At 41.9% G+C, this 11,693-nt stretch overlaps 1 protein-coding gene across 1 annotated transcript in view; it reads right to left on the reverse strand.

The window, feature by feature from the left end:
* Positions 1–4,783: 4,783 nt before the first annotated feature.
* LOC109479488 (laccase-1-like) overlaps positions 4,784–11,693 on the reverse strand; it is a 20,671-nt gene continuing 13,761 nt past the window's right edge. Inside the window, exons 5-10 of the mRNA XM_019781453.1 lie at positions 11,006–11,127; positions 9,741–10,574; positions 9,087–9,227; positions 7,662–7,818; positions 6,195–6,373; positions 4,784–5,051 (exon numbers count right to left, since the gene is read on the reverse strand). Coding sequence (XP_019637012.1) covers positions 4,876–5,051; positions 6,195–6,373; positions 7,662–7,818; positions 9,087–9,227; positions 9,741–10,574; positions 11,006–11,127 — 1,609 coding nt within the window. The 3' untranslated portion in view covers positions 4,784–4,875. The remainder of the gene's footprint in view (positions 5,052–6,194; positions 6,374–7,661; positions 7,819–9,086; positions 9,228–9,740; positions 10,575–11,005; positions 11,128–11,693) is intronic.

Raw genomic sequence — 11,693 nt, forward strand, 5'->3', positions numbered from 1 at the left:
AGTATGCTACCTTCACATGGTCCCACCTACCATTCCATTGGGTAAGGATCAGTATATACGTAGATGTTTGTGTTTGAAGAAGAAGGAATTGATAAAAAACAATATGTTTCCTTCTGCAAAGGTAACATAAAATTAAAAAGTTAAGATTGTACTTAGTATTCAGAATAGAATACTATATTAGTCACTTGTTTCACATGTATGTATGTAGTATACAAAATTGAAATTGTATGTTGCAAGTAGCCCTAGGGCATGAACTTGCAAAATAAAATTGGTTTATTCATAATATTTCCGTGTATGACTATCATATACAACCAAATCTTGTGCTATAAAGTATAATATCACATCCAGTGAATGGTCTAGGCAAAAAGTAGGTCACAGTTGGGTGATTTGCCTACCAATAATTTGCATCTGCCTTCAACTAATTTGCATGAACATGATGTAAACAAAATCAGCGATCGCTCATAAATAGTTATACAATCATCTGAAAAGCGTTATACATTCCTAATATTACAGTTATGAGCATATTATTGTTTTCGAGTTCTTACAATATTAGTAGAATTAGTGTCAATGTTTTTATTTAAAAAATAGATCAATCTCTTAGAATCGTTAGATATAAGCAATTTAGTTCAACTTCCATTTATGTATCTTATATAAGTTGCCATACATTTTTGTACCTGCTATACTACAATTGATATGCAGATTGGAGTTAGCATTTATTTAGTGCAAGAAATAATTTAGAAGTCTGGAAAAGATACACCACGAGCGACCATGCCTGGTACAAACTTAAAGTAGATAAATTGTCGGTCTGTTTTGGACAGGGTTAAATTTAGAAACATCACACATATGAGGTCACGTTAAAAAAACGTCAAATACATATGCCGCAAAATTATGTTTTTCTGCAATGTTTACAGGCCACTATTGTCATTTTTTCTTCCAAGAGCTCGATGCAAAATGGAACGAAATATCTGAAAGGACATTGTACAGCTGCCATGACTAGAAAAACGCCAATATATGTGGTCATATATTGTGTCAAATCGATTTGCAAAGTAATTTGATTCAGTTCCAACATACGAACTGATCGTACAAGGTTCATGTAAAACGGCTCATACTCGAAACTGAACGCACCTCAGCTTCAAAACAGCCCTCTGTTGTGTTGTACACATCACTGGTGGTGCGTTTCTAGCTGGAAAGTGTCGAGTCTCGCCTGTACGGAGCTACAAGCTGGAAAATATCTGAAAACATCCACGTAATTTTTCGCAGTTGCAGAAAGACGGCCATCTTGGAGGATTGACAGCTACCAGGCATGCGCACTGGATGGAGGAAACCATTCAGTTTAGGGGGAGGATAAAGGCTCAACACTTTCAAAAGTTGATACATTGTATGATCTTTTATAATATTTTGTATACAAAATACATGTTTAATATTGTACCGTTCAGCCCCAACTCTAAAGAATGTTAGTACATTTTCACCCGAAAGGATTTGTACGAAATTTCAAGTGTTGAAAGCTTTAGTAGGGACCTTGATCAAGTTGTGTTTAAAAGGCCACAGCAAGTAAATTTTAGGGATGACATTAATTTTCGCCTGATTTGGGGGAAAAAAACAAGAAATTTTGTTGCCCCTGATAGTGGTCACCATGCCGAAAATGGGCAAAGATGTCTGCTGCCACGCTGGAACATGGATGGCAGATGAATATGAAGAGAGGAGACAAGGCTCTGATTTTTAAATCGTTTTGTCTCTTTGCTGCAGTCATGAATTTTTATATTCATTCCTTTTATATGGTGGCTGTGTCTGAATAAAGACAACTTGCTGGTACATTGTATTGTGAACTTGTGAACTTGCAGCAGTACATAGCGACGTTTACGACAAGCCGGCACAGGCTGGCTTTTTGCGGAATTTATGAATCGGCACTCACTGTACGTATGAACTGCGTTCGTGAGTCGTGGGGCTTCGGCAGCCTGTGTCCCGCCCGTATTGTCGGCTAACTACCATGAACTACCCAGGCCTAGAGCCAGGCCAGAGCCTCGGAGGACGTAATATTTTTTTTTAGAAGAGACGAAAATCAATGCGCGCGCGGCGATGTCATCCATAAAATTAAGACGGTGTGGCCTTACCAATGGGCACTGTCGGACTGGGAGCCCCTAAAGCCTCGGTCACAACCCGCCGTACGTGCTTTTTGTCCGTACGGTTTTTGGGAGGCCACGTCTGCTACGTTTTTCTGAAAACGTGCGTTGTACGCTCATAGGCTGTACAAGGCACGCACGTTGCACGTACGGGTGGTGAATCCGCAGACCGTACGCATGAAAAGTTTTGCATGCACTTAAAGTTCTACGGCGTGTCTGCGTGCTCCGAAATCCGTAGGATTCCGTACGGAGGTGGTACTCACCACGCACGGATGCCCTACGTTTGCCCACGTTTTTGCATGTAGACAGCCTGCACGCAGAAGCACGTACGGCGGGTTGTGACCGTAGCATTACATGTGGAGTAGCACAGGGAACACTGTTAGGGCCAATTGTGTTTCTGGCAACGATTCAAAGATTTCAAACCCGCAACCACAAATACTCACTGGAAGTATGTTGATGATGTCAACCTTGGAGAGACGAGACCAAAAGGTAGATGGCGCACGTTGTTTTGGTTTTTTAGTATGTGTGTTTTAGTGCGTGAAAATGATGCGTTTTGACAGCGTATGGACACCCCTTTGAGTGTGAAAGTGGTTTTGTCTTTTGATTTTTTTACTTTGTCACTTTGTTGTAATTTCAAAGGCTGGTTCAAATGTATAACGCACCGCTAGGCATTAAGATGAAACGTAACGTATATAAAGATCTGCCCGTCCATGTCCACTTTTAAAATGAGATGTAAGAATTGGCTTGACCTCTGGCCCCTCCTTACAAACAATTTGGACTGGACAATGACTGAGCTGGACAATTTCTACTTTTTGTTATTATTTATTAATGTTATAGGTTACTTACTGTTTTTCCGTTATTATCATTGCCATAAAGACCATTTATACAAAGATTGAAAACGTTTGTTTTTCAAAGTTGTTTCAGTAAGAAATGAATGTTGTAATAGTTGGCAGGAAACTAAAGCACAATAGAGGTATCATTCTTGTTCAACAAGGTTTATGATGTCAACATTTTCAAATGGAGGAATCTTCTTTCATTTGGCCCGTCTTGTTTTTTTTTCACCCTATTGAAATAGATTTGTAGTCTGTGGAGGATGTCATCCATAAAATTTACTTGCTTTGGGCCTAATGTTTAGTTATATAATATTTCACTTTTCTGTCCCAACTCTAAAGAACTTAACTACATTTTTCATGTATGTCTTCGGGATTTGTATAGAATTCAAGTGTTGTTGCACGAAGAAACTGTAAGAGTAATGATTTAGGGACCTTGATCAAGTTGTGTTTAATAATTAAGGGCCTTGTCAGTTGCTATAACCACCGAATAAAGCCATCGAGTGAGCGCAGCGAACGAGGTGGCTATATGAGGTGCTTATAGCAACTGACAAGGCTTTATCACAACATATTCACAGAGAAAGGGCGGGCCATTAACACTATTATCATATAGCCTATCAAAACTTACACAGTAAAGAGTGCATGACACGTTACTGTATAAAGCATACAAACTTAAATTATAAAACAAGCTGCGCATTATTCTGCAACAAAGCACACTTGTGAGAATAAAACACACCTCGCAATACTTGTATCATACTAACTGTGACATTATGGTGTCATAATCAATATGGAATGGAGCCTTCTGATTGGTCAACGCCACCTGGCTATATGATAATAAAACATTAACGGAAAAGACAATCTTCGGCAGGTCTGCATATCTATCTACAACACATAGAAGAAGAAAACGTTTATCTTTTTTTGTATGCCAACATCGGCGTATTTATTACTCTCCAAGCAGAGGTTTTGGTTTTGGGGGTATTTTTAGCGTGTTTTTAGGCTTTTTTTTATTGGGGTTTCTCTTTTGCACTGAATTTTTGGTGGGAAAAAATTCAGTACTAGTGCAAAAGAGAAACCCCAACAAAAAAGCCTAAAAACACGCTAAAAATACCCCCAAAACCAAAACCTCTGCTTGGAGAGTACGAATTTATTGCATAAACTTAAAGCAGAGTGGTAAGTATAAAAACGCCCCATGGCGGTATTGCCAGGAATTACACCAAAGCATGGTGAGTTACACAAAAAAATAAGTCTTACTACTGGCATGATTGTTTATTAGTTCGTTTATTTTATTAAATTGCTTACATGCATGGACATATGGTTAAAAGAATAAAGCCACATCGTATTACTTAATAAAATGAAATAGTATACTGCAGTATCTAAATAAAAATTGCTACAAACCTCACATCACACCAATATATACATGAAAAAAAAGTTATTGCTTAGAAACGTCATCAATATTTTGTAGTTTTCTAAATTATTGGTTCATCCGACTTATTTTATAAGATAACTGAATTCAAACGAACCCAATACCATTATAGCAGCACAGTGTTAATGTCATTGACGTTAAAATTATATTTAAATGCATATTAAGGGATGGTAGACTTGGATCATTTTGAAATTAAAAGCGAAATATTACTCTTTGTGTAGCAATGAAACTTTTCTCCAGCAAAACAGATTGAACTGAAAATGATCATTCAGTCTTCTCTAGCTATCTAATCCAATTGCTCCGCCCACGTGACTTTATGCACGGGACGGGGGGCGACATAGACTTCCAACAACCTTTGACCCATTGCTGACGTCACACGTCCATAACGCCAGTCAACGTCCTTTTTTTTAAAATTGGAGAATAGTTTAATTGCTCCACGGTAAGTTACTAACTCACAGGAACTTTTATGGAAGAATAATTCCTCTTTTGCATCAAGGGCATGTTACTTTAAGGGAACAGACTCCGCCACGACTGTCAGTGAAGATGCGTCCTTCTTCTTCGTCTTGAGGATACGGTATCCTGCCACTGCCAGTATGATGACGATGGCGAGAACTCCAACCACAGTAGACAGGATCAGGACCTTTGTGCCAAACACTGCTGTCTGGACATCTGGTGAGCCTGAAAAAAATACAGATCAGTGTTCTGAATTATGTAGAACTCATCCGTTCGATATAAACCCAGCATAGTTTCCGTCAGGCATAGCCAACCATGGCCCCCCGACTAATCTCCAAGTACCCTGGAATCCAGAACTCGTTTTCCGGGCCGCAAGAGCCCTTCGCCCACTGGTGTAAATTACCGCTACGGGGGAGTCTAGCCCGGGGGGGAGTTTGGCTGGCTAGTTCTAGGGCCGGACAAACCCCTCGGGCTCAACTCCCCCGTAGCGGTAATTTAGATAGGCGGGTGAAGGGGTCTTGGCTGCCGAAGGAAAACGGCTAACGGCCCGATACTAGTTTGGCATCCAGGGTAATCTCCAAGCAGATCCTACTTGGTAGGTTTTCACAACGGGAGATTGATTAGCCCCACCACAATCAATCTCCCGTTGTGAAAAACCTATCGGGGGAACCTAGCTGAGTCGGGCGGGGAAGAGCTCCTGCAGCCCCGAAGAAAACCTGCCCCAACCACGATAACCTGGACACCAGGTTAATCTTTCCTCTCATCTCATCTCATTATCATTATTATTATCATTATCATTACTATTAGGCCATGTTGATTTGATTATATGGATGACATCCGCGCGCGCATGAATTTTCGGCCGTTTCCAAAAAAAAAAAGTTTTCAACCATACTGTAAATCGTACAAAACAGTTGCAAATGAGCAAAGATATACCGTAACCTGCAAAAAATATCTAAAAACCGTACCAATGTCGCAGAATGCCAAAATCAAACGAAAAAAAGACAAAGATTTAAAGAAATGAATTTGAATAGTAGATTATTCGCCAAACCATATTCTGCCTCATTTGTTCAACCGTCATGACCACGTAGATTTCATAATGAAAGCAACTTTTTTTTTTGCAAAACTTTTTTTATTCGCACGCGCGCATCAGTTTTGGGGCTCCCAGAGGATGTCATCCATATAATCAAATCAACATGGCCTTATTATTATTGTTATTCTTATTGTTATATTTCGTATATTCATGTTTTTATTATTTCTTATTTGTTTGGAGGAGTCAGCCTTGTTATAGGATTCCATTCTGTTGCTGACTCCTCTCAGTTTCTTCTCTGAAATCTTAATAAATAAATCTCATCCCATTACTGTACCTACCGTTATCGTCCAAATCGCGCTGGTATTCCTCCGAGCTCCAAGTGAAGTCCCCGCAGCGCGGGAAGCCCCTGGGCGGGGCGGGGTGCCGGTCTGCCGCCTCCTGCAGCACCAGCGCCATCCCCTCGTTCATGTGCTGATCGTTGTGACAGTGCAGGAACCAGTGCCCGGGGTTGTCAGACCTAACAGATACAAACATGAACAAGTAAAATCTTAGAGTTTATACCTCCGGGCTTTTTATTGTATATTTTTTATACAGGGCTTTAAACAAAGAATTTATCGAGACCGGACACCCCTCTGTGTGGGGGGTCATATACGTGGACCAGACCGAGAATAGCTTAAACACGCCAAAGGTCAACGGTCGCGACCACTTTCACGCTCAAAGGGGTGTTTTGGGGCCACCAAAAGGAACCATTTTCACACCCGAAACACATATACAATAAAAACAAAAGAACGTGCATCATCTGCAGCCAAATAGCAAAACATATACCGAGTCTCAAAAGAATCCGTCCACCGAAACGCGAGAAACAGCTGCGAACATGAAAATCTAAATCTCTCACAAAACCCTTCCACGGAAGGATGTCTCCTCCCCCGGAGGTACATGTAACTAGAACGGTGACATTTACAAAGGAAATGCATAATTCACCTGATCTAGCTACAGCCCAAAAAACTACAGCACTGTTTGTTCTCAAAGTTAAATGCATTCATATCATGTACAGTATGGTGAGCAGGCTCTCCAATTGTTCTCCTACATAATGTAACCCAACACCACAGGGTGTCTACTACAGCACCAGTTACCATGGTGACAGACGTCTGGCTCAGGATATCGGCTTTAAGTGTTTGGAACCGCCGGAAGAAGAAGAAACTGAGAAAAACAGATATAGAAGATTACAGACTTCCGAGAAGTATAATATATGCAATCCTAGACTTCCTGAAGTTCATCCATGCCGACCTCTTATCCCTGCTGTCCTGATTCTAAGACGTTTAACCTCTTCTCATTCTGCTTGTCAATCTGCCCCACCCCGTGCTGTCAACCCCCTCTGTTTTCTCGAAAAAAATATCTACAAACCGGCAGCTTAGCCTGACCCAAAACAACACTGCCCGCCGTGTAGGTATAATGTATTCTGAAGCAACATTTGTTAGTTCCAACTAAGCAAAAGGTTAAACATAGCTTTCTGCAACTTAACTTTGTGTGTGGTCGTGTGGCGTAGCGGCAGAGTGCGCGACTCGGAACTAAGAGTCCCGGGTTCGAGTCCTGACATGCCACCGATCTTGTGCCCTTGGGAAAGGCACTTTACACGACTTTCTTCACTTAACTCAGGTGTAAATGAGTATTGTCCTGTCATGTATTTGTCCCCTGTGTTGGTGGCGGCATTAATATAAGTTGAAAAAACTTGAGTGTGTCGTCACCACGTCTGGTGATTACATGTTGGAATAAAAAAAAACTTAACTTTTGAACCGTTTGCTTACCTGAACCTGACCACAGTGTATCCATTGGCAGGAACCAGGACGGTGTCTTTTAGTGGCGGGTTCATCAGGTTGAGCAGTGGCGGCCCATCTCGCCAGGTGGCGTCCGTGCACAGCTCGTTCTTGCATTTCACATCGCTGTTCGGCTGGATGTAGTGACCTGCACGTATGTTTGCAATAAAAATCATGTTGAACTCCGAATCTACATATCGGGGGATGTACATAATACTGAACAATCAGGAACAGCATAAAACTGACACAGTTTAAGTGCCGGACACAGCGCATGTTAAACAGTACACTACCCTATTGTGTCCACATTCTGAATAACAGTTAAAGTTATAGCAGAACTGTAAGTCGTGATGGTAGTGATTTTATTTGATTTTATAGGATTTATGACTTGTTTTGATTCTTATTTGCAATGTATAATGATAATAAGCCTAAAATGTTTGTGTAAGGAAACCGCAATTCAGCACTTGTGCTGCAAAGGTTTTTGTTGAATAAACCATTCTCTCTAAACCATTCTCTCATCTACGACTGTGCAAAATTCGCATGCACCAGTTGTCCGAGTTTCGTCACATGGTTCAAGTCCAGAGAGATTTTATTAGAGCCTTCATCAGCTTTCTAACCCGAGTAATGTAGACACGTGATTTTTTGGCGACGTCTCAGGGAGGAGCCTAATGGTACAGTATTGTGTGCAGTTTGCAAGAATTCTAGGAATTGTACAGGCATTTTGTCCACAGGCATTTCCCTGACCCACATCTATGCCCACATCCCTGGAACCCTTGGGAAGACCTGTCTACCCCGGATGGCCTTACTTTCTGTGACCCTGGGGCTCATTCACTATACACTCAAGAGAGATACACTCAAGAGAGTGAACTGTATCTGTCTAGACTCAACAGGTACCAAGTCTTCCTCAAAATCATGAAATCCTGGCAGTGCCATGCAAACGATAACACTAACAGCGACCACCGTCGCCATGGCAATGTATGTTTTCATTGCCAGTCTTGTTTCCACGAGTGTCGTCGGCACTGGGTCAAAGTTCGTCGGAAGTCATTACCGTCCCCCGTCCCAGTTGACAGAAGGTCGGTACGCCCTGATGTAAATGACTTCCTCCACCCCTCTCCCAAAATAATCACGTTCCGTGTCCAAGATGTTAGTCCCTGTCTCCCCTTCGACAAAGAACGTGAATATTTTGCAAGAGGGGTGAAGGAAGCCATTTACACCAGGGCATACCAGCTTTGTCTCAACCGGGACGGGAGGCGGTACCGGCTTCCGACGAACTTTGACCCAGTGCTGACGTCACATGTGGGAAAAAAATCACGTCCCTACAGCACTCGGGTTAGAAAGCTGATGATGACCGAGTGATTCGATTGATAATTATTCCTGAGTCATTTTTCTCAAGTTGGAGAACAGTTTAATTTTCATTACCCGTAGTCTTGTTGTAGCTGGGGTAACCCATGGCGAGGACGTGGAAGGCGTGCCCGTGGATGTGGACTGAGTGGTGCGTCTGACTGGCCGGGGCGAAGGTGTTATACATCACCAGCTGGATCGTCTTGTTGTAAGGAATGTCTGGAAACAAATTGTCAGACAAAAAAATTGATGTAAAAAAAAACAGATGTGAAAAAAGTCGATGAACACTTTCTATAAAGCAAACTTTGCAAAAAAAAAACCTCTTCTATTCTGCAAATTCTGAAAAGCTCTTCTCTTTTCAGCAATTTACGAAAAGTAGCGTCTAAAAATTCAACATACATTATTTCATGCGACACTGTTTAGTGTACATGCAAGTCGAATTTGAATAAAACTGAAGTAAAAACTAGAAAGGTCACATTTGCAAAGTAAATCCATAATATTTCCTTTCGCATATATCAAATACTAATATGTATGGTCAGAAAGGAGTCTAAATCCCTCTTGATAGGAAATTGCAACATGATGTAACCCAACACCAGTTACTATGGTGACAGACGTCTGGTTCAAAGCAGGTCAGGTCAGAGGTTAGTGTTTGGAACGGAAGAAGAAGAGGAAACGTAGCAAAAACAATACGTTTTCCTTCGGTAAACATAAGAATGGTAGAGCATATCGCACCTATGATGTGTGTACACCGACATCCGCTCCGGAGACACTGTTCCTCGTCACACGGCACGATGGCCGCCGCGCTGTCCTGGTGAAGCGGGGCGGTAGGACCGATGAACCGGCGACCGTTGACGGAAGACCCGATGGCGAAGTTGAAGTTTAAGAAGATCTCCGTTACGTCTGAGGCTTCCGTGATGAGGGAATGTTCATCGTCATTGTCAGTAACCTTTGATTTTTCATCTCCCTCTGGTGATGACACGGGAGCTTCTGCTTTATTGATATTGATACAGAAAGTGTTCAAGTGTTCGGCGTAGCCAGCAAACGGACAGTTAAAGACATAACACGGATTCTCTTCGCTGCAGTTCCGTTTAGATGTGGTAGGCTCGCTGTTTGCCGTTACACCTTGGTAACGCAGAACAGCCCGCACCTCTTGTGTGACGTCATCCGGAACCACGTTGACTTTGTTGTACGGGTAGCATTTTGTGCAATGGCCGGCGCGCAGGGTCTTAGCCCGGATCCAGTACAAATCCGGATTCTCGCTTCCGTTAATCCGGATATCGTAGCTCTCTCCGGGGTATAGAATGACTGACTGCACGCTGCGAGGTGCCATGTCGAACCCATCGCTTGCTGTCACCGTTAGCTCGTGTTGATCCACAGAAAACCGGAACGGATAGTCCGGACCGACGTGAATGATCCGGAATTCAACGGACCCTCCGGTAGGGACTGTGAAGGTGCTGAGCGGCGCCCTGTTGTTCCGGAATCGACCACGTCCGTTGATCAAAGCTGAGTTGTACTCTCGACTAGAGAGCTTGACACCATCTTGAGAGAACGAGCGTTCGTAGGCACCTGAAACAGGTAAAGGTCGTATTTAAACGTTCACGAACATGCAAATGATTACATGAGTATGTATAACAACACAATGAAAAAGTGATTTAGTTCTATGCAAAGGAAAAAAAAATCCATATGTCGAGAAATGGTTTGCATTGATGTTTCTCGAAGAGAATATTGCGAGAAAACGGATGGGTCTGAATAAACGGAACACCTTCAAGACGCAAATTATACATGTTGTCAATGATGCCATTTCGATTAATTTTTTTGTAGACGCCATGTTGGTGTGCATAGATCCAAGATGGCGACTGTCAGGTTTGTAACACACCAACAATGGATTTACTTATGTCCCGATACTGTTGTATATTCGAAAACAAAAATACGTAGTGTTGCAGTCAAATGTCATATACATGAGTGTCGTCAAGCAGTGTGCTTTTCTGATAGATTACCCAGCAAATATGTCCCATCGCCGCCATATTCCAAACGGAACAGGTTGGAAATCCAATATGGCGTAGCTTCAGTGTGGTACCAGTCGTGGAGGATCACGGGAACAGACGGCATGATGGGATGTCTGGTGAACAACAAGGACCAAATTTATCATTAGCACATTTTGTCAGAACCGTGTCATCTTGTAGTGTTTTGCGTTTTGTGTGTGATCATTAATTTGTTTTAAAAACTTTGATTTAAGATATCCTCAAAAAAATAGGGTTATTTACATTCTGGTGATCGTAACTATGATTATAACAAGGAAATTCAACATATAAATGCCCTGGCTATATTTATCAATTTCAAATAAAGAGATACAACCGTGAGCTATATTTCGCTCTGGGTGTCATTAAGAAAGAATCCCAAGAAAATGATCACAAGTTATCAACCAACAGGACTAAAAAGTTACTAGTAACTAGCAGCCATCTTAGTATGACTGCATACAGTCTTTACGAAAGACCATAGGTACAATGAGAGAAAGCTTCACCTGGCCATTTCTCACCTCTCCACGCCCATTTCCCACCGCCCACACTTATTTCTCACCCACAGAAATGAGTGTGGAACAGTGAGAAATAGCCCAGTGAAGCCTTGTCGTATTGTACTTCTGGTCTTTCGTAAGTACGAAGGCCCATAGGAACAATGCGTTAAGCT

The sequence above is a fragment of the Branchiostoma belcheri genome, unplaced genomic scaffold (genome assembly GCF_001625305.1).
Source record: "Branchiostoma belcheri isolate BF01 breed outbred unplaced genomic scaffold, Haploidv18h27 scaffold49, whole genome shotgun sequence".
Taxonomy (NCBI): Eukaryota; Metazoa; Chordata; class Leptocardii; order Amphioxiformes; family Branchiostomatidae; genus Branchiostoma; species Branchiostoma belcheri.